Consider the following 24621-nt stretch of genomic DNA (forward strand, 5'->3'; position numbering starts at 1 on the left):
GAGCATTATGAAGGGGCCAGACTGGGCAGGAACAGACACCTAGAGATATAATCTAGAGGGAGCATTATGAAGGGGCAGACTGGGCAGGAACAGACACCTAGAGATATAATCTAGAGGGAGCATTATGAAGGGGCCAGACTGGGCAGGAATAGACACCTAGAGATATAATCTAGAGCGGAGCATTATGAAGGGGCCAGACTGGGCAGGAACAGACACCTAGAGATATAATCTAGAGGGAGCATTATGAAGGGGCCAGACTGGGCAGGAACAGACACCTAGAGATATAATCTAGAGGGAGCATTATGAAGGGGCCAGACTGGGCAGGAACAGACACCTAGAGATATAATCTAGAGGGAGCATTATGAAGGGGCCAGACTGGGCAGGAACAGACACCTACATATATAATCTAGAGGGGAGCATTATGAAGGGGCCAGACTGGGCAGGAACAGACACCTACATATATAATCTAGAGGGGAGCATTATGAAGGGGCCAGACTGGGCAGGAACAGACACCTAGAGATATAATCTAGAGGGGAGCATTATGAAGGGGCCAGACTGGGCAGGAACAGACACCTAGAGATATAATCTAGAGGGAGCATTATGACGGGGCCAGACAGGGCAGGAACAGACACCTAGAGATATAATCTAGAGGGAGCATTATGAAGGGGCCAGACTGGGCAGGAACAGACACCTAGAGATATAATCTAGAGGGGAGCATTATGAAGGGGCCAGACTGGGCAGGAACAGACACCTAGAGATATAATCTAGAGGGAGCATTATAAAGGGGCCAGACTGGGCAGGAACAGACACCTAGAGATATAATCTAGAGGGAGCATTATGAAGGGGCCAGACTGGGCAGGAACAGACACCTACAGATATAATCTAGAGGGAGCATTATGAAGGGGCCAGACTGGGCAGGAACAGACACCTAGAGATATAATCTAGAGGGAGCATTATGAAGGGGCCAGACTGGGCAGGAACAGACACCTAGAGATATAATCTAGAGGGAGCATTATGAAGGGGCCAGAATGGGCAGGAACAGACACCTACAGATATAATCTAGAGGGGAGCATTATGAAGGGGCCAGACTGGGCACGAACAGACACCTAGAGATATAATCTAGAGGGAGCATTATGAAGGAGCCAGACTGGGCAGGAACAGACACCTAGAGATATAATCTAGAGGGAGCATTATGAAGGGGCCAGACTGGGCAGGAACAGACACCTACAGATATAATCTAGAGGGAGCATTATGAAGGGGCCAGACTGGGCAGGAGCAGACACCTAGAGATATAATCTAGAGGGAGCATTATGCAGGGGCCAGACTGGGCAGGAACAGACACCTAGAGATATAATCTAGAGGGAGCATTATGAAGGGGCCAGACTGGGCAGGAACATACACCTAGAGATATAATCTAGAGGGAGCATTATGAAGGGGCCAGACTAGGCAGGAACAGACACCTAGAGATATAATCTAGAGGGAGCATTATGAAGGGGCCAGACTGGGCAGGAACAGACACCTAGAGATATAATCTAGAGGGGAGCATTATGAAGGGGCCAGACTGGGCAGGAACAGACACCTAGAGATATAATCTAGAGGGAGCATTATGACGGGGCCAGACTGGGCAGGAACAGACACCTAGAGATATAATCTAGAGGGAGCATTATGAAGGGGCCAGACTGGGCAGGAACAGACACCTAGAGATATAATCTAGAGGGGAGCATTATGAAGGGGCCAGGCTGGGCAGGAACAGACACCTAGAGATATAATCTAGAGGGAGCATTATAAAGGGGCCAGACTGGGCAGGAACAGACACCTAGAGATATAATCTAGAGGGAGCATTATGAAGGGGCCAGACTGGGCAGGAACAGACACCTAGAGATATAATCTAGAGGGAGCATTATGAAGGGGCCAGACTGGGCAGGAACAGACACCTAGAGATATAATCTAGAGGGAGCATTATGAAGGGGCCAGACTGGGCAGGAACAGACACCTAGAGATATAATCTAGAGGGAGCATTATGAAGGGGCCAGACTGGGCAGGAACAGACACCTAGAGATATAATCTAGAGGGAGCATTATGAAGGGGCCAGAATGGGCAGGAACAGACACCTACAGATATAATCTAGAGGGGAGCATTATGAAGGGGCCAGACTGGGCACGAACAGACACCTAGAGATATAATCTAGAGGGAGCATTATGAAGGAGCCAGACTGGGCAGGAACAGACACCTAGAGATATAATCTAGAGGGAGCATTATGAAGGGGCCAGACTGGGCAGGAACAGACACCTACAGATATAATCTAGAGGGAGCATTATGAAGGGGCCAGACTGGGCAGGAGCAGACACCTAGAGATATAATCTAGAGGGAGCATTATGCAGGGGCCAGACTGGGCAGGAACAGACACCTAGAGATATAATCTAGAGGGAGCATTATGAAGGGGCCAGACTGGGCAGGAACATACACCTAGAGATATAATCTAGAGGGAGCATTATGAAGGGGCCAGACTAGGCAGGAACAGACACCTAGAGATATAATCTAGAGGGAGCATTATGAAGGGGCCAGACTGGGCAGGAACAGACACCTAGAGATATAATCTAGAGGGGAGCATTATGAAGGGGCCAGACTGGGCAGGAACAGACACCTAGAGATATAATCTAGAGGGAGCATTATGACGGGGCCAGACTGGGCAGGAACAGACACCTAGAGATATAATCTAGAGGGAGCATTATGAAGGGGCCAGACTGGGCAGGAACAGACACCTAGAGATATAATCTAGAGGGGAGCATTATGAAGGGGCCAGGCTGGGCAGGAACAGACACCTAGAGATATAATCTAGAGGGAGCATTATAAAGGGGCCAGACTGGGCAGGAACAGACACCTAGAGATATAATCTAGAGGGAGCATTATGAAGGGGCCAGACTGGGCAGGAACAGACACCTAGAGATATAATCTAGAGGGAGCATTATGAAGGGGCCAGACTGGGCAGGAACAGACACCTAGAGATATAATCTAGAGGGAGCATTATGAAGGGGCCAGACTGGGCAGGAACAGACACCTAGAGATATAATCTAGAGGGAGCATTATGAAGGGGCAGACTGGGCAGGAACAGACACCTAGAGATATAATCTAGAGGGAGCATTATGAAGGGGCCAGACTGGGCAGGAATAGACACCTAGAGATATAATCTAGAGCGGAGCATTATGAAGGGGCTAGACTGGGCAGAAACAGACACCTAGAGATATAATCTAGAGGGAGCATTATGAAGGGGCCAGACTGGGCAGGAACAGACACCTAGAGATATAATCTAGAGGGAGCATTATGAAGGGGCCAGACTGGGCAGGAACAGACACCTAGAGATATAATCTAGAGGGAGCATTATGAAGGGGCCAGACTGGGCAGGAACAGACACCTACAGATATAATCTAGAGGGAGCATTATGAAGGGGCCAGACTGGGAAGGAACAGACACCTAGAGATATAATCTAGAGGGAGCATTATGAAGGGGCCAGACTGGGCAGGAACAGACACCTAGAGATATAATCTAGAGGGAGCATTATGAAGGGGTTGTTTTAACATTTTAACATTATAAGTAGGTATGGAAATTGAAAAAAAGTCACTGTGGGGAAATCACAAAAGTAAAATCCTTAAATTCATATTTTAAAAAAAACAAAACATTTTTTTACACGCCAAAATGAATTCGCCCCCCAGTTCCACCCTCGATTTAGTTTGACACTAACTACATCCAACAGGAGTCCAGACCAACAACAACAAAAAAGAAGAAGAGCTGTCATATCTGCTCAGCGTTTGCTTCACAACTTCCGAGCTTTATTACCGCTAGTGGAGACAGAACAAAAAAAGAGAATAGACAGAACTCGTTTTCTTCACAGTAAATCACCGACGTTACAAAGTCAATGACAGGATCTTAGCATCTAAGAAACATGTGACTAAGTAAGACTCCTAGACCTCGGCTAGTTGTTATTTTCTCTCAACCTGGACATATCAGCAGGTTCAGGGACAACCCGCGGATTTTGTAGGCTAGCTTTAGAAATGCAACATACTTGCGCTTTAAAACTGCACCATTTTTCCTCTCTGTTGCAAAACGGCAAAATGTGTAGAATTGCCGGAAATGAACTCTAATAAATGTATTTTTCTCTCTCCGCTGTCAAGAGGGAGGGCCATTGAAATGTTTTGCTCGCATAGGGGTCCCCCTCAACAGACTTAGACTCGGGCCGTCTCTGACTGCATGTGTGGGTATGGATGTGGGTCCGCAGACCCACAAGCCACTGCAGACCCACAAGCCACTGCAGACCCACAAGCCACTGCAGACCCATCATGAGTTTAGATTTTTTGTAGCACTCACCCCCGTCCAAGTTGCCCATCCCTGAGCTATCTGTTCTTTCTCTCTCTCTCAACATGAAAACATTGTTGTTGTCGTCGTCACCCTGAATACCCACGTTGGGGATTTTCTGGTCTACCTTCTGACAAAATCTCGAGGAAGAATGAAAAGAACGGTGTCAAACATTAGCTTAGAACGGCGTTCTGTTCTAACGAAGTAAAAGAGTAAAACTATTAAAGTATCAAAAGAGCAGTATTGGAATTGGAAAACACAAAAAATACCAGGGCCTCATTTATAACCGTGGGGGAAGTTAAACACAAAAAATACCAGGGCCTCATTTATAACCGTGGGGGAAGTTAAACACAAAAAATACCAGGACCTCATTTATAACCGTGGGGGAAGTTAAACACAAACAGACCAGGGCCTCATTTATAACCGTGGGGGAAGTTAAACACAAACAGACCAGGGCCTCATTTATAACCGTGGGGGAAGTTAAACACAAACAGACCAGGGCCTCATTTATAACCGTGGCGGAAGTTATACACAAACAGACCAGGACCTCATTTATAACCGTGGGGGAAGTTAAACACAAACAGACCAGGACCTCATTTATAACCGTGGGGGAAGTTAAACACAAACAGACCAGGGCCTCATTTATAACCGTGGGGGAAGTTAAACACAAACAGACCAGGGCCTCATTTATAACCGTGGGGGAAGTTAAACACAAACAGACCAGGACCTCATTTATAACCGTGGGGGAAGTTAAACACAAACAGACCAGGACCTCATTTATAACCGTGGGGGAAGTTAAACACAAACAGACCAGGGCCTCATTTATAACCGTGGGGGAAGTTAAACACAAACAGACCAGGACCTCATTTATAACCGTGGGGGAAGTTAAACACAAACAGACCAGGACCTCATTTATAACCGTGGGGGAAGTTAAACACAAACAGACCAGGACCTCATTTATAACCGTGGGGGAAGTTAAACACAAACAGACCAGGACCTCATTTATAACCGTGGGGGAAGTTATACACAAACAGACCAGGACCTCATTTATAACCGTGGGGGAAGTTAAACACAAACAGACCAGGACCTCATTTATAACCGTGGGGGAAGTTAAACACAAACAGACCAGGACCTCATTTATAACCGTGGGGGAAGTTATACACAAACAGACCAGGACCTCATTTATAACCGTGGGGGAAGTTAAACACAAACAGACCAGGACCTCATTTATAACCGTGGGGGAAGTTAAACACAAACAGACCAGGACCTCATTTATAACCGTGGGGGAAGTTAAACACAAACAGACCAGGACCTCATTTATAACCGTGGGGGAAGTTAAACACAAACAGACCAGGACCTCATTTATAACCGTGGGGGAAGTTAAACACAAACAGACCAGGACCTCATTTATAACCGTGGGGGAAGTTAAACACAAACAGACCAGGGCCTCATTTATAACCGTGGGGGAAGTTAAACACAAACAGACCAGGACCTCATTTATAACCGTGGGGGAAGTTAAACACAAACAGACCAGGACCTCATTTATAACCGTGGGGGAAGTTAAACACAAACAGACCAGGACCTCATTTATAACCGTGGGGAAAGTTAAACACAAACAGACCAGGGCCTCATTTATAACCGTGGGGGAAGTTAAACACAAACAGACCAGGACCTCATTTATAACCGTGGGGAAAGTTAAACACAAACAGACCAGGGCCTCATTTATAACCGTGGGGGAAGTTAAACACAAACAGACCAGGACCTCATTTATAACCGTGGTGGAAGTTAAACACAAACAGACCAGGACCTCATTTATAACCGTGGGGGAAGTTAAACACAAACAGACCAGGACCTCATTTATAACCGTGGGGGAAGTTAAACACAAACAGACCAGGACCTCATTTATAACCGTGGGGGAAGTTAAACACAAACAGACCAGGACCTCATTTATAACCGTGGGGGAAGTTAAACACAAACAGACCAGGACCTAATTTATAACCGTGGGGGAAGTTATACACAAACAGACCAGGACCTCATTTATAACCGTGGGGGAAGTTAAACACAAACAGACCAGGACCTCATTTATAACCGTGGGGGAAGTTAAACACAAACAGATCAGGACCTCATTTATAACCGTGGGGGAAGTTAAACACAAACAGACCAGGACCTCATTTATAACCGTGGGGGAAGTCAAACACAAACAGACCAGGACCTCATTTATAACCGTGGTGGAAGTTATACACAAACAGACCAGGGCCTCATTTATAACCGTGGGGGAAGTTAAACACAAACAGACCAGGACCTCATTTATAACCGTGGGGGAAGTTAAACACAAACAGACCAGGACCTCATTTATAACCGTGGGGGAAGTTAAACACAAACAGACCAGGGCCTCATTTATAACCGTGGGGGAAGTTAAACACAAACAGACCAGGGCCTCATTTATAACCGTGGGGGAAGTTAAACACAAACAGACCAGGGCCTCATTTATAACCGTGGGGGAAGTTAAACACAAACAGACCAGGGCCTCATTTATAACCGTGGGGGAAGTTAAACACAAAAAATACCAGGACCTCATTTATAACCGTGGGGGAAGTTAAACACAAACAGACCAGGGCCTCATTTATAACCGTGGGGGAAGTTAAACACAAACAGACCAGGACCTCATTTATAACCGTGGGGGAAGTTAAACACAAACAGACCAGGACCTCATTTATAACCGTGGGGGAAGTTAAACACAAACAGACCAGGACCTCATTTATAACCGTGGGGGAAGTTAAACACAAACAGACCAGGGCCTCATTTATAACCGTGGGGGAAGTTATACACAAACAGACCAGGGCCTCATTTATAACCGTGGGGGAAGTTATACACAAACAGACCAGGGCCTCATTTATAACCGTGGGGGAAGTTATACACAAACAGACCAGGGCCTCATTTATAACCGTGGGGGAAGTTATACACAAACAGACCAGGGCCTCATTTATAACCGTGGGGGAAGTTAAACACAAACAGACCAGGGCCTCATTTATAACCGTGGGGGAAGTTATACACAAACAGACCAGGGCCTCATTTATAACCGTGGGGGAAGTTATACACAAACAGACCAGGGCCTCATTTATAACCGTGGGGGAAGTTAAACACAAACAGACCAGGACCTCATTTATAACCGTGGGGGAAGTTAAACACAAACAGACCAGGGCCTCATTTATAACCGTGGGGGAAGTTAAACACAAACAGACCAGGGCCTCATTTATAACCGTGGGGGAAGTTAAACACAAACAGACCAGGGCCTCATTTATAACCGTGGGGGAAGTTAAACACAAACAGACCAGGGCCTCATTTATAACCGTGGGGGAAGTTAAACACAAACAGACCAGGACCTCATTTATAACCGTGGGGGAAGTTAAACACAAACAGACCAGGACCTCATTTATAACCGTGGGGGAAGTTAAACACAAACAGACCAGGACCTCATTTATAACCGTGGGGGAAGTTATACACAAACAGACCAGGACCTCATTTATAACCGTGGGGGAAGTTAAACACAAACAGACCAGGACCTCATTTATAACCATGGGGGAAGTTAAACACAAACAGACCAGGACCTCATTTATAACCGTGGGGGAAGTTAAACACAAACAGACCAGGACCTCATTTATAACCGTGGGGGAAGTTAAACACAAACAGACCAGGACCTCATTTATAACCGTGGGGGAAGTTAAACACAAACAGACCAGGACCTCATTTATAACCGTGGGGGAAGTTAAACACAAACAGACCAGGACCTCATTTATAACCGTGGGGGAAGTTAAACACAAACATACCAGGACCTCATTTATAACCGTGGGGGAAGTTAAACACAAACAGACCAGGACCTCATTTATAACCGTGGGGGAAGTTAAACACAAACAGACCAGGACCTCATTTATAACCGTGGGGGAAGTTAAACACAAACAGACCAGGACCTCATTTATAACCGTGGGGGAAGTTAAACACAAACAGACCAGGACCTCATTTATAACCGTGGGGGAAGTTAAACACAAACAGACCAGGACCTCATTTATAACCGTGGGGGAAGTTAAACACAAACATACCAGGACCTCATTTATAACCGTGGGGGAAGTTAAACACAAACAGACCAGGACCTCATTTATAACCGTGGGGGAAGTTAAACACAAACATACCAGGACCTCATTTATAACCGTGGGGGAAGTTAAACACAAACAATACCAGGGCCTCATTTATAACCGTGGGGGAAGTTAAACACAAACAGACCAGGGCCTCATTTATAACCGTGGTGGAAGTTAAACACAAACAGACCAGGACCTCATTTATAACCGTGGGGGAAGTTAAACACAAACAGACCAGGACCTCATTTATAACCGTGGGGGAAGTTAAACACAAACAGACCAGGGCCTCATTTATAACCGTGGGGGAAGTTAAACACAAACAGACCAGGACCTCATTTATAACCGTGGTGGAAGTTAAACACAAACAGACCAGGGCCTCATTTATAACCGTGGGGGAAGTTATACACAAACAGACCAGGACCTCATTTATAACCGTGGGGGAAGTTAAACACAAACAGACCAGGACCTCATTTATAACCGTGGGGGAAGTTATACACAAACAGACCAGGACCTCATTTATAACCGTGGGGGAAGTTATACACAAACAGACCAGGACCTCATTTATAACCGTGGCGGAAGTTAAACACAAACAGACCAGGGCCTCATTTATAACCGTGGGGGAAGTTAAACACAAACAGACCAGGGCCTCATTTATAACCGTGGGGGATATTTGTGGGGGATACAAAAATGGGGGATACAAAAATATTTGCGTTTAAAAAAAATTGATTTCTAAACCTGCCGTGTTCCCTGTTATAATCAGACCTGTCCTGAAACTGTGAATGAGCATAAAAACTGAATCTCCCCCCCGCCCCCCCCTTCATTCACCTTTTAAGGTGACAATAACACCCTTGTTTGCTGTATACTTTGGAAGTATTGGAATGAGGCAGAAGCAGTTTTCTAAAGGAAATAGCGATGGCAAACGTGACCAAATGTCTTTGGGGGGGGGGGGGGGGGGGTGACATTTGCTATAAATGCAGTGACATTTGCTATAAGTCTATCTGACAGACAAAAAAAGTTTATGAAAGACAACAACAAACAAAAAAACGATTGCAAATTGCTGTGGATCTGTAAAAAAAAAAAGATTGTTTGAATTGAATAGGGCCTAATGTTTTTGCATTGACTTTTTCCCTCTCATTTATATGAAGCACTGAAACTTTGTCTGCTGACACACTACAATGTAGAAGATCAACTGTCTGTAAATTCACTCTGTCTGTTATAAACCACACCTCCTTTCTGATGCATAGAACATAATACTTTGTATAATATCCTATCTAATAGGCCCAATTAAACGAGGGATCCACATGGGCATTTTTTATGTAGGCCACGCCTACTTGGGGAATATGAACACATTTTTTATGTAGGCCACGCCTACTTTGGGAATATGAACACATTTTTTTATGTAGGCCACGCCTACTTTGGTAATATGAACACATTTTGTTATGTAGGCCACGCCTACTTTGGGAATATGAACACATTTTTTTTCTGTAGGCCACGCCTACTTTGGGAATATGAACACATTTTTTTATGTAGGCCACGCCTACTTTGGGAATATGAACACATTTTGTTATGTAGGCCACGCCTACTTTGGGAATATGAACACATTTTTTTTATGTAGGCCACGCCTACTTTGGGAATATGAGCACGTTTTATGTAGGCCACACCTACTTGGGGAATATGAACACATTTTTTTATGTAGGCCACGCCTACTTTGGGAATATGAACACGTCAGGGCGATACATTTAATCTGCATAATGGTTATGAAAATATGTATTCATGTTTCTAAATGAAATAGTCAACTCGAGATATTATAAATTACAGTATTCACATGTGAGCTACAGAAGTATCCTACAACAAACTGTTCCACCGCTCAGGATACGCAAAGGGAGTAAAATACTGTGAAATATCTTTCATGTATTTACTAGTGTGAAGTGGGTCCAACTAAACGAGAGATGAGATGAATAGTATCCTAAGTTGCTGTATGAAACCATCACAGAAAGGGGGAGGAATTTATTCTGCAATGATCACGGAAATGTAAAAAAATATTAGCCTAGGAAATAGATGCCTATTTATAATTATTTTAAAAAACGCAAGGATAGGCCTCCCGAGTGGCGCAGTGGTCTAAGGTACTGCATCGCAGTGAATAGCTGTGCCACCAGAGATTATGGGTTTGAGTCCAGGCTCTGTCGTAGCCGGCCGCGACCGGGAGGCCCATGGGCGACGCACAATTGGCCCAGTGTCGTCCGGGTTATGGAGGGTTTGGCCGGTAGAGGTATCCTTGTCTCATCGCGCACTAGCAACTCCTGTGGCGGGCAGGGCGCAGTGCACGCGGACCAGGTCGCCAGGTGTACAGTGTTTCCTCCGACACATTGGTGTGTCTGGCTTCCGGGTTAAGCGGGCATTGTGTCAAGAAACAGTGCGGCTTGGCTGGGTTAAGGAGGACGCACGGCTCTCGACCTTCACCTCTCCCGAGTCCGTACGGGAGTTGCAGCGATGAAACAAGACTGTAACTACCAATTGGGGAGAAAAAAGGGGTTTAAAAAAAACTACATTGAGCAAAAATATAGACGGAGTTACCGTTCAGATAAGGATACATTCATTAAGCCCTAATCTATGGATTTGACATGCATCTGTTGGTCATAGACGCAGAGGCGTGGATCAGAAAACCAGTCAGTATCTGGTGTGACCCCCATTTACCTCATGAAAACCAGTCAGTATCTGGTGTGACCCCCATTTACTTCATGAAAACCAGTCAGTATATGGTGTGACCCCCATTTACCTCATGAAAACCAGTCAGTATCTGGTGTGACCACCATTTACCTCATGCAGAGCAATATCCTTCAGAGTTGATATTTAATGGCTTTGCGAAGTTGCTGGATATTGGCAGGAACTGGAACATGCTGTCGTACACGTCGATCCGGAGCATCCCAAACATGCTCAATGGGTGACATATCTGGTGAGTATGCAGGCCATGGAAGAACTGGGACATTTTCAGCTTCCAGGAATTGTGTACAAATCCTTGCAACATGGGACCGTGCATTATCATGCTGAAACATGATGGAGCCGGATGAATGGCACGACAATGGGCCTCAGGTTCTCATCACGGTATCTCTGTGCATTCAAATTGTAATTGATAAAATCCAATTGTGTTCGTTGTCCGTAGCTTATGCCTGCTCATACCATAACCCCACCACCACCATGGGGCACTCTGTTCACACCGTTGACATCGGTAAACCGTTCGCCCACACGACACCATACACGCTGTCTGCCATCTGCCCGGTACAGTTGAAACCGGGAATCATCCGTGAAGAGCACACGACTACAGCGTACCAGTGACAATCGAAGGTTGAGCATTTGTTATGACGCCGAACTGCAGTCAGGTCAAGATCCTGGTGAGGACGAGGGGCACACTGATGAGCTTCCCTGATACGGTTTCTGATAGTTTTCTGACAGAAAACTCAGTTTCATCAGCTGTTTGGGTAGCTGGTCTCAGACAATCCAGCCAATAAAGAAGTCGGATGTTGAGGTCCTGGGCTGACGTGGTTACTTACACGTGGTCTGCAGTTGTGAGGCACGTCGGATGTACTGCCAAATTCTCTAAAACGACGTTGGAGGCGGCTTATGGTAGAGAAATGGTTTCTAAATGAGGCCCCTGGGCCCCTCCCTCCTCTGTGGTTTGCTAATAACCATCGCTATCCTATCTACAGAAACAACAGTGTCTCTTGAATACACACACACACACACAAGTTTGTACTCCCTATTTACACACACCGATTGGTCCCGTGTGTGTTGTGACAGACCAGTTAATGACGCCCCAACCATTTAGTACCAACCTACCAGCTGCCCCAGAACTTTCCCTATATGAGCCAGCTGTGTGTGTGTGTGTGTGTGTTGGGGGATGGGTCCTAATAGGGGCTGGGGTATTAATATTTCATTGTGACAGATGGGGTAGAGGGGATGGGGTGTGTGTGCGGTGTGGATAGTCTCGTGTGCGTTTGTGTTGAACAAAAGTGGGACAGTGCCTGTTTGCTTCCAGAGACAACATGTACTATTCTGACGCAGCTGGGCACAGCGGGATGGAGATGGGGTTTGGACTGGATGACTTTAACCATAGAAATAAACAATAATAATAATAGCGAGCAGCAACAAACCACAGGGTTCACAGGATGACCGAAAGGACACAAGATCAGTTGGATAACAAAGCAAGCACTCATGTAGGAAGTACAGAGCATTCAGGAAGTATTCAGACCCCTTGACTTTTTCCACATTTTGTTACGTTACAGCCTTATTCTAAAATTGATTTTTTTTCATTTTTATGTCCTCATCAATCTACACGTAATACTACATAATGACTAAATGAAAACAGGTTTTTATAAATTTTTCCAAATTAATAAAATATTTAAAAACAGAAATACCTTATAAGTATTCAGACCCTTTGCTTTGAGACTCAAAATTCAACTCAGGTGCATCCTGTTTCTATTGATCAATTTTATTGGAATCCAACTGATTGGACATGATTTGAAAAGGAACACACGTGTCTATATAAGGTCCCACAGTTGACAGTGCATGTCAGAGTAAAAAACCAAGCCATGACGTCAAAGGAATTGCCCGTATAGCTCAGAGACAGGAATGTGTCGAGGCACAGATCTGGGGAAGCGTAACCAACGACGCTGACGGAGATGGCAGCATCGCTCCGAGAAAACGTTGTAGTATTTAAAAAAAAAAAATAATGTACTATTTCTTACATTATTAGCTCAGGAAATGCTTTGTGTCATTAGATACAGCCGGGAAGAACATTTGGATATTAGAGCGGCTGTAACTCACCAGAACTACCAGCATTACGAGCAGGAATACGACTTCCCTGGAGCAGCTCCTGTGTTCACTCTCCCCAGAGCAATTGAACCAGAGGCCGACCCAAAACATCAACAGGGGAGGAGAGGCACTCGAGGCAGCCTGCTGGTTCGACTTAGGAGGCCCGCACACCCCCCCACCGCTTCCGAGTATATTACTTGCTAATGTTCAGTCTTTGGATAACAAAGTTGATGAGCTTAGAGCAAGGATTTCATTCCAGAGATACATCGGGGCCTGTAACATACTTTGTTTCACGGAAACATGGCTCTCTCGGGATACTCTGTCGGAGCAGGATTCTCAGTACATCGCGCAGACAGGAATAAATATCTCTCCGGGAAGCAGAAGAGCAGGGTTTAATGATTAATGACTCTTGGTGTAATTCTAGGCACATACAGGAACTCGAGTCATTTTGTTCACCTGACCAAGAATACGTCACAATTAAATGCCGACCATATTATCTCCCAAGAGAATTCTCCTCCGTCACCGTCAAGACCGTTTACATCCCACCTCAGGCCGAAACCTCGGCGGGCCCTTCACTGGACTTGATGCAAACTGTAAACCACATATCCTGAGGATTTATGGGGATTTTAACAAAGCAAATCTGAGGACTAGGCTGCTGAAATTCTATCAACATGTTGACTGTCTTACTCGCACTACTAAGACTCTCGACCATTGCTATTCAAACTTCCGGGATGCTTACAAGGCCCTCCCCCACCCTCCTGTCGGCAAATCTGACCACGGCTCCAGTAACTCAAACAGGAAGTGCCCGTGCTTCGTACTACTCAACGCTGGTCTGACCAATCAGAATCCACGCTTCAGGATTGTTTTGATCACGTGGACTGGGATATGTTCCATGGTAGCGTGCAAAAATAATCTTGACGCATACACGGATACAGTGACTGAGTTCATAAGGAAGTGTATAGGAGATGTAGTACCCACTGTGACTATTAAAACCTACCCTAACCAGAAACTGTGGATAGACGGTAGCATTCGCGCGAACCACCACATTTAACAATGGCAAGGCGACTGGTAACATGGCAGAATATAAACAGTGTAGTTATTCACTCCGCAAGGCAATAAAAACAATCAAACAAGCTAAACGTCAATATAGAGATGAAGTGGAGTCGCAATTCAACGGCTCAGACACAAGACCTATGTGGCAGGGACTACAGACAACCACAGACTACAAAAGGAAAACCAGTCACGTCACCGAGACCGACGTTTTGCTTCCAGACTAAACACTTCGCACACTTTGGGGATAAACCAGTGCCGCCGACACCGTCCTTCTCCGTGGACGACATGAGTAAAACATTTAAACGTGTTAACCCTCGCAAGGCAACCAGTCCAGACGGCATCCCTAGCTGCGTCCTCAGAGCGCAGACCAGCTGGATGGAGTGTTTACGGACATATTCAATCACTCCCTATCCCAGTCTGCTGTCCCCACATGCTTCAAGGTGGCCATCATTGTTCCTGTACCCAAGAAGGCAAAGATAACTGAACTAAATGACTTTCGCCCCGTAGCACTCACCTCTGTCATTATGAAGTGCTTTGAGAGACTAGTCAAGGATCATATCACCTCTACCTTTCCTGACACCCTAGACACACTCCAATTTGCTTACCGCCCCAATAGATCCACAGATGACGCAATCACCATCACACTGCACCCTGCCCTATCCCATCGGTACAAGAGGAATAACTATGAAAGAATGCTGTTTATTGAGTATCGCTCAGCATTCAACACCATAGTACCCTCCAAGCTCATCATTAAACTCGAGGCCCTGGGTCTGAACCCCACCCTGTGCGACTGGGTCCTGGACTTCCTGACGGGCCGCCCCCAGGTGGTGAAGGTAGGAAACAACACCTCCACTCCGATAATCCTTAACACTGGGTCCCCACAAGGATGCGTGCTCAGCCTCTTCCTGTACTCCCTGTTCATCCACGATTGCGTGGCCATGCACGCCTCCAACTCAATCATCAAGTTCGCAGACGACACAAAAGTAGTAGCCTTGATTACCAACGATGACGAGACAGCCTACAGGGAGTAGGTGAGGGCTCTGGGAGTGTGGTGCCTGGAAAACAACCTCTCATTCAACGTCAACAAAACAAAGGAGATGATCGTGGACTTCAGGAAACAGCAGAGGGTGCATCCCCCCCCCCCCTCCCCCTTCTACATTGACGGGAACGCAGTGGAGAAGGTGGAAAGCTTCTCGGCGTACACATCACTGACAAACTGAACAGAGCCTCCTCAACCTCAGGAGGCTAAATAAATTTGGCTTGTCACCTAAAACCCTCAACTCTTTACAGATGCACAATTGAAAGCATCCTGTTGGGATGTATTACCGCCTAGCCGTGTCTGAATCCTGGCTTAGGAAGGCCACCAAAAATCCTGCCATTTCCATCCCCAACTACAACATTTCCAACAAGATAGAACTGCCAAAGGGGGCGGAGTTGAAATCTGCTGCATAGATAGTCTGCTGAGTTCTGTCATACTATCCAGGTCTGTGCCCAAACAGTTTGAGCTTCTACTTCCAAAATCCACCTTTCCAGAAACAAGTCTCTCACCGTTGCTGCTTGCTTATAGACCCCCGTCAGCCCCCAGCTGTGCCCTGGACACCATATGTGAATTGATTGCCCCTATCTATCTTCAGAGTTCGCACTGTTAGGTTACCTAAACGGGGATATACTTAACACCCCGGCCATCCTACAATCTAAGCAATATGCCCTCAATCTCACACAAATTATCAAGGAACCTACCAGGTACAACCCTAAATCCGTAACCACCCTCTTAGATACCATCCTGACCAACCTGCCCTCTCAATACACGTCCGCCATCTTCAACCAGGATCACAGCGATCACTGCCTCATTGCCTGTGTCCGTAATGGGTCACTGTTAAACGCTCCCTAAAACACTTCAGCGAGCAGGCCTTTCTAATCGACCTGGCCCGGGTATCCTGGAAGGATATTGACCTCATCCCGTCAGAAGAGGATGCCTGGTTGCTCTTTAAAAGTGCTTTCCTCACCATCTTAAATAAGCATGCCCCATTCAAAAAGAACAGATATTGCCCTTGACCAGCACAAAAACATCCTGTGGTGTTCTGCATTAGCATCGAATAGCCCCAGCATTATGCAACTTTTCAGGGAAGTAAGGGCTCCTCCTCCCAGATGCCCACTGCACTGAAGCTAGGAAACACTGTCACCACCGATACATCTACGATTATCGATCATTTCAATAAGCATTTTTCCACGGCTGGCCATGCTTTCCACCTGGCTACCCCTACCCCGGCCAACAGCTCCAAAGATTGGAAAGCTGCCGCGGTCATCCCCCTTTTCAAAGGGGGAGACACTCTAGACCCAAACTGTTACAGACCTATATTTATCTTACCCTGCCTTTCTAAGGTCTTCAAAAGCCAAGTTAACAAACAGATCACCGACCATTTCGAATCCCACCGTACCTTCTCAGCTATGCAATCTGGCTTCAGAGCTGGTCATGGGTGCACCTCAGCCACACTCAAGGTCCTAAACAATATCATAACCGCCATCGATAAGAGACATTACTGTGCAGCCGTATTCATCAACCTGGCCAAGGCTTTCGACTCTGTCAATGGCCGCATTCTCATCAGCAGACTCAATAGCCTTGGTTTCTCAAATGACTGCCTCGCATGGTTCACCAACTACTTCTCAGATAGAGTTCAGTGTGCCTGGTGTACGGACCTCTGGCAGTCTATGGGGGTGCCACAGGGTTCAATTTTCGGGCCGACTCTTTTCTCTGTATATATCAATGATGTCGCTCTTGCTGCTGGTGAATCTCTGATCCACCTCTACGCAGACGACACCATTCTGTATACTTCTGGCACTTCTTTGGACACTGTGTTCACAAACCTCCAAACGAGCTTCAATGCCATACGACACTCCTTCCGTGGCCTCCAACTGCTTTTAAATGCTAGTAAAACTAAATGCATGCTCTTCAACCGATTGTTGCCTGCACTCACCCGCCCGACTAGCATCACTACTCTGGACGGTTCTGACTTAGAATATGTGGACAACTATAAATACCTAGGTGTCTGGTTAAACTGTAAACTCTCCTTCTAGACTCACATTAAGCATCTCCAGTCCAAAATTAAATCTAGAATTGGCTTCCTATTTCGCAACAAAGCCTCCTTCACTCATGCTGCCAAACATACCCTTGCAAATCGGCGATATCATTTACAAAATAGCCTCCAACACTCAGCAAACTGGATGTAGTTCATCACAGTGCCATCCGTTTTGTCACCAAAGCCCCATATACTACCCATCACTGCGACCTGTATGCTCTAGTTGGCTGGCCCTCGCTACATACTCGTTGCCAAACCCACTGGCTCCAGGTTATCTATAAAAGTCTTTGCTAGGGTAAAAGCCCTGCCTTATCTCAGCTCACTGGTCACCATAGCAACACCCACCCGTAGCACGCGCTCCAGCAGGTATATTTCACTGGTCACCACCAAAGCCAATTCCTCCTTTGGCCGACCTCATCCCCATATTGTTATTTATCTTCTTGCTCATTTGCACCCCAGTATTTCTACTTGCACATCATCGTCTGCACATCTATCACTCCAGTGTTAATGCTAAATTGTAATTATTTCGCCTCTATGGCCTATTTATTGCCTTTACATCTCTAATCTTCTACATTTGCACACTGTACATATATTTTTCTATTGTCTTACTGACTCTACATTTGTCTATGTGTAACTCTGTGTTGTTGTTTGCTTCATCTTGGCCAGGTCGCAGTTGTAAATGAGAACTTGTTCTCAACTGGCCTACCTGGTTAAATAAAGGTGTTCTCAACTAGCCTCCCTGGTTAAATAAAGGTGAAATAAGAAAAATAAAATGTTGCTCGTCCACATATATATATATATATACACACACACACACACACACACACACACACACACACATACATATATATATATATATATATATATAGTCTTAAATCATTCCTACTTAAATTTGTGTGAATTGAGTATATGTTGCATAATTTGTTAGATATTACTACACTGTTGGGAACTAGAAGCACAAGCATTTCGCTACACCCGCCATAACATCTGCTAATCACGTGAAAATTTTGATTTTAACATTTCTGCAGCATTGAAGGTCCCCAAGAACAAACGGGCCACTATCATTCTTAAATGGAAGAAGTTTGGAACCACCAAGAGCTGGCCATCTGACCAAACTGAGCAATCGGGGGGGAGGGGAAGGGCCTTGGCTAAGAATCTGATGGTCACTCTGAATGAGCTCCAGAGTTCCTTTGTCGAGTTGTCCTTCTGGAAGGAGATGACCATCTCTGCAGCAGTCCACCAATCAGGTCTTTATGGCAGAGTGGCCAGAGGGAAGCCACTCCTCAGTAAAAAGGCACATGACAGCCCACTGTCATTTGCCTCCCTGAAATAACGTTGGAGGCGGCAGCTCTGGTGGAAATTGCATGCACTGCTCGCTCCCTCAAAACATCTGTCGCATCGTTTTGTGTGACACATTTTAAAAAACACATTTGTACATGGTAAAACTCGACAGTCAAAAAAACATATCATAAGGAATAACCTTTTGAAGTGTCTGTCCTATATCTGAGATATAAGAATACTGGTTCACCCCCTATGCATTTTTTACCATTTTTACAGCCGGGTTACACAACATGACCAAAAGTATGTGGACACCTGCTTGTCGAACATCTCATTCCAAAATCATGGGCATTAATATGGAGTTGGTCCCCCCTTTGCTGCTATAACAGACTCCACTCTTCTGGGAAGGCTTTCCACTAGATGTTGGAACATTGCTGCGGGGACTTGCTTCCATTCAGCCACAAGATTAGTGAGTTTGGGCACTGATGTTGGGCGATAAGGCCTGGCTCGCAGTCGGCGATCCAATTCATCCCAAAGGTGTTCGATGGGGTTGAGGTTAGGGCTCTGTGCAGGCCAATCAACTTTTTCCACACCAATCTCAACAAACAATTTCTGCATGGACCTCGCTTTGTGCACAGGGGCATTGTCATGCTGAAACAGGAAAGGTGCTTCCCCAAACTGTTGCCACAAAGTTGGAAGCACAGACTCATCTAGAATGTAATTGTATGCTGTAGCTTTAAGATTTCCCTTCACTGGAACTAAGTGTCCTAGCCAAAACCATGAAAAACATCTCCATACCATTATTTATCCTCCACCAAACTTTACAGTTGCCACTATGCATTGAGGCAGGTAGCGTTCTCCAGGCATCCGCCAAACCCAGATTAGTCCGTCGGACAGCCAGATGGTGAAGCGTGATTCATCACTCCAGATAACGTGTTTCCACTGCTCCAGAGACCAATGGCGGCGAGCCTTTACACCACATCAGCCAAATCATTGCGCATGGTGATCTTAGGCTTGTGTGCGGCTGCTCGGCCATGGAAACCCAATTCATGAAGCTCCCGACGAACAGTTCTTGTGCTCTCTCGTTAATTCCAGAGGCATTTTGGAAATCAGTAGTGAGTGTTGCAACCCGAGGACAGACCATTTTTATGCTCTTCAGCACTCAGTGGTCCTGTTCTGTGAGCTTGTGTGGCCTACCACTTTGCGGCTGAGCAGTTGTTGCTCCGAGACGTTTCCACTTCACAATAACAACACTTACAGTTGACCGGGGCAGCTCAAGCAAGGCAGAAATGTTGACGAACTGACTTGTTGGAAAGGTGGCATCCTGTGACGATGTCACTTTCTTCAGTACGGGCCATTCTACTGCCAATGTTTCTCTATGGAGATTGCACGGCGGTGTGCTTGATTTTATACACCTGTCAGCAACGGGTGTGGCCGAAATAGCCAAATCCACTCATTTGAAGGGGTGTCCACATACTTTTGAATATATAGGGTTCCTTCAGACGACTCCCCTGAAAGCGTAATAACAGACTCCTTCGTGTTCCTGAGTTCCTGTTACACTTTTAATATTGGTGACGTATCTGTTTTTTAGTTCGGTCAGTTTTGTGAGAAGACTTTTTATTTTTCTTCGAAATGAGGATTGTCCCACGACAGAGAGAGTTTACAGACGACTGCTGTAAAGCTTGTGAAACGTCGTAGAGCCCAAACACACGGACACACTGTCGTGTTGGCGAGAGTCTCATCTTTATCCGTTTGTAGCTCAAAAGGGTTCTTGGTTTTAGAGAGACTATTTAGTGACCGTTTCCTCGTCCAGATCCTCTCGTGTAGAAAAAGACAGCTTTCACAAGCCTCGTGTCACGGAATAGACGGCAACTTTATATCGGCGGAAAGAAGGGGATTGAGCTGCATCCAGCTATTCTATATTCAAAATGACCTCACCGTGTGGCGTGCGGCGGTAACCGTTAAGAGTCAATAACTCCAGGATTACTGGAACGGGTAACAGAGAGAACCCATGTGTTTTATACTTTTCCATTACAACCATTACCCCCCCCGTCCTCTGATTTCTCCCTCCACTGGTGTGTGTGTGTGTGTGTACGCATGTCAGAGTCCGCCTGTGTGTGTGTATTATTGAGAAAAAAATCTGCCCAATTTTATGCACATTTCAACAGCATGAAAGAAAGGAGAGGGAGAATAACAGACAGGTGTTCCTGATATAAATAACCTCCCTGCTGTGACAGAGACAGGTGTTCCTGATATAAATAACCTCCCTGCTGTGACAGAGACAGGTGTTCCTGATATAAATAACCTCCCTGCTGTGACAGAGACAGGTGTTCCTGATATAAATAACCTCCCTGCTGTGACAGAGACAGGTGTTCCTGATATAAATAACCTCCCTTCTGTGACAGAGACAGGTGTTCCTGATATAAATAACCTCCCTGCTGTGACAGAGACAGGTGTTCCTGATATAAATAACCTCCCTGCTGTGACAGAGACAGGTGTTCCTGATATAAATAACCTCCCTGCTGTGACAGAGACAGGTGTTCCTGATATAAATAACCTCCCTGCTGTGACAGAGACAGGTGTTCCTGATATAAATAACCTCCCTGCTGTGACAGAGACAGGTGTTCCTGATATAAATAACCTCCCTTCTGTGACAGAGACAGGTGTTCCTGATATAAATAACCTCCCTGCTGTGACAGAGACAGGTGTTCCTGATATAAATAACCTCCCTGCTGTGACAGAGACAGGTGTTCCTGATATAAATAACCTCCCTGCTGTGACAGAGACAGGTGTTCCTGATATAAATAACCTCCCTGCTGTGACAGAGACAGGTGTTCCTGATATAAATAACCTCCCTGCTGTGACAGAGACAGGTGTTCCTGATATAAATAACCTCCCTGCTGTGACAGAGACAGGTGTTCCTGATATAAATAACCTCCCTGCTGTGACAGAGACAGGTGTTCCTGATATAAATAACCTCCCTGCTGTGACAGAGACAGGTGTTCCTGATATAAATAACCTCCCTTCTGTGACAGAGACAGGTGTTCCTGATATAAATAACCTCCCTTCTGTGACAGAGACAGGTGTTCCTGATATAAATAACCTCCCTGCTGTGACAGAGACAGGTGTTCCTGATATAAATAACCTCCCTGCTGTGACAGAGACAGGTGTTCCTGATATAAATAACCTCCCTTCTGTGACAGAGACAGGTGTTCCTGATATAAATAACCTCCCTGCTGTGACAGAGACAGGTGTTCCTGATATAAATAACCTCCCTGCTGTGACAGAGACAGGTGTTCCTGATATAAATAACCTCCCTTCTGTGACAGAGACAGGTGTTCCTGATATAAATAACCTCCCTGCTATGACAGAGACAGGTGTTCCTGATATAAATAACCTCCCTTCTGTGACAGAGACAGGTGTTCCTGATATAAATAACCTCCCTGCTGTGACAGAGACAGGTGTTCCTGATATAAATAACCTCCCTGCTGTGACAGAGACAGGTGTTCCTGATATAAATAACCTCCCTGCTGTGACAGAGACAGGTGTTCCTGATATAAATAACCTCCCTTCTGTGACAGAGACAGGTGTTCCTGATATAAATAACCTCCCTGCTGTGACAGAGACAGGTGTTCCTGATATAAATAACCTCCCTGCTGTGACAGAGACAGGTGTTCCTGATATAAATAACCTCCCTGCTGTGACAGAGACAGGTGTTCCTGATATAAATAACCTCCCTGCTGTGACAGAGACAGGTGTTCCTGATATAAATAACCTCCCTGCTGTGACAGAGACAGGTGTTCCTGATATAAATAACCTCCCTGCTGTGACAGAGACAGGTGTTCCTGATATAAATAACCTCCCTTCTGTGACAGAGACAGGTGTTCCTGATATAAATAACCTCCCTTCTGTGACAGAGACAGGTGTTCCTGATATAAATAACCTCCCTGCTGTGACAGAGACAGGTGTTCCTGATATAAATAACCTCCCTGCTGTGACAGAGACAGGTGTTCCTGATATAAATAACCTCCCTGCTGTGACAGAGACAGGTGTTCCTGATATAAATAACCTCCCTGCTGTGACAGAGACAGGTGTTCCTGATATAAATAACCTCCCTTCTGTGACAGAGACAGGTGTTCCTGATATAAATAACCTCCCTGCTGTGACAGAGGCAGGTGTTCCTGATATAAATAACCTCCCTTCTGTGACAGAGACAGGTGTTCCTGATATAAATAACCTCCCTGCTGTGACAGAGACAGGTGTTCCTGATATAAATAACCTCCCTGCTGTGACAGAGACAGGTGTTCCTGATATAAATAACCTCCCTGCTGTGACAGAGACAGGTGTTCCTGATATAAATAACCTCCCTGCTGTGACAGAGACAGGTGTTCCTGATATAAATAACCTCCCTGCTGTGACAGAGACAGGTGTTCCTGATATAAATAACCTCCCTGCTGTGACAGAGACAGGTGTTCCTGATATAAATAACCTCCCTGCTGTGACAGAGACAGGTGTTCCTGATATAAATAACCTCCCTTCTGTGACAGAGACAGGTGTTCCTGATATAAATAACCTCCCTTCTGTGACAGAGACAGGTGTTCCTGATATAAATAACCTCCCTGCTGTGACAGAGACAGGTGTTCCTGATATAAATAACCTCCCTGCTGTGACAGAGACAGGTGTTCCTGATATAAATAACCTCCCTGCTGTGACAGAGACAGGTGTTCCTGATATAAATAACCTCCCTGCTGTGACAGACAGGTGTTCCTGGAATTTTAGGAACATTTTGCAACCAGTGACAACAGCGAATAAAATAAATGTGTGTATACCCAAAAGCCCTGTGTGTGTGTGTGTGTGTGTGTGTGTGTGTGTGTGTGTGTGTGTGTGTGTGTGTCTCTGTGTGGTGTGTCTGTGTGTGGTGGGGTGGGGTGTGGGGTCTGTCTGTCTGTCTGTCTGTGTCTGTCTGTGTGTGTGTGTGTGTGTGTCTCTGTGTGTCTCTGTGTGGTGTGTCTGTGTGTGGTGGGGTGGGGTGTGGGGTCTGTCTGTCTGTCTGTCTGTCTGTGTGTTCTCTGTGTGTGTGTGTCTCTGTGTGTCTGTGTGTCTCTGTGTGGTGTGTCTGTGTGTGGTGTGTGTGTGTGTGTGTCTGTCTGTCTGTGTGTGTGTGTGTCCGTGCGTCTTCTCACCCAAAGCCCTCCAGCGAGGTGTCAAACTCCACGAAGGCTGGAGTGACGGCCGAGCCGTGAAGGCGGATGTCGTGGGGCGTTGTCATGGAGACCAGGCACTTGACGCGTGTGAGCGGCACGGTGCTCCCCTCGGCCGAGCGCACCAGGCTACGGCTGATCCGGTACTGACTGTTGTCTTCACCGGCCGCTGGGAACACGGTGTCGGGACCAAAACAGCCCTCCATCGATATAGTCATAGAGTCTGTGGGACACGAGATGAAATGTTAAAACACACCTCATCTGCTACAGGGAAGCATTGAAACAGAGTTTGAGAGTAGAGGAAGGAGGTACTGTTAGACTATTGAAACAGGGCCTAGGATTAGAGGAAGGAGGTACTGTTAGACTATTGAAACAGGGCCTAGGAGTAGAGGAAGGAGGTACTGTTAGACTATTGAAACAGGGCCTAGGATTAGAGGAAGGAGGTACTGTTAGACTATTGAAACAGGGCCTAGGAGTAGAGGAAGGAGGTACTGTTAGACTATTGAAACAGGGCCTAGGATTAGAGGAAGGAGGTACTATTAGACTATTGAAACAGGGCCTAGGAGTAGAGGAAGGAGGTACTGATAGACTATTGAAACAGGGCCTAGGAGTAGAGGAAGGAGGTACTGTTAGACTATTGAAACAGGGCCTAGGAGTAGAGGAAGGAGGTACTGTTAGTCTATTGAAACAGGGCCTAGGAGTAGAGGACTGAGGTACTAT

General features: G+C 45.9%; 1 protein-coding gene across 2 annotated transcripts in view; it reads right to left on the reverse strand.

Moving 5' to 3' along the window:
* The window catches only part of wdfy3 (WD repeat and FYVE domain containing 3), a 247936-nt gene that overhangs the window by 115681 nt on the left and 107634 nt on the right, over positions 1 to 24621 (reverse strand). For both annotated transcript variants that reach the window (XM_090191254.1, XM_090191253.1), the window contains exon 20: positions 23884 to 24124. In XM_090191254.1, the coding sequence (XP_090047380.1) occupies positions 23884 to 24124 (241 nt within the window). The remainder of the gene's footprint in view (positions 1 to 23883; positions 24125 to 24621) is intronic.

Source organism: Oncorhynchus mykiss, chromosome 11, assembly GCF_057628025.1.
Source record: "Oncorhynchus mykiss isolate SJ-2025 chromosome 11, ASM5762802v1, whole genome shotgun sequence".
Classification (NCBI taxonomy): Eukaryota; Metazoa; Chordata; class Actinopteri; order Salmoniformes; family Salmonidae; genus Oncorhynchus; species Oncorhynchus mykiss.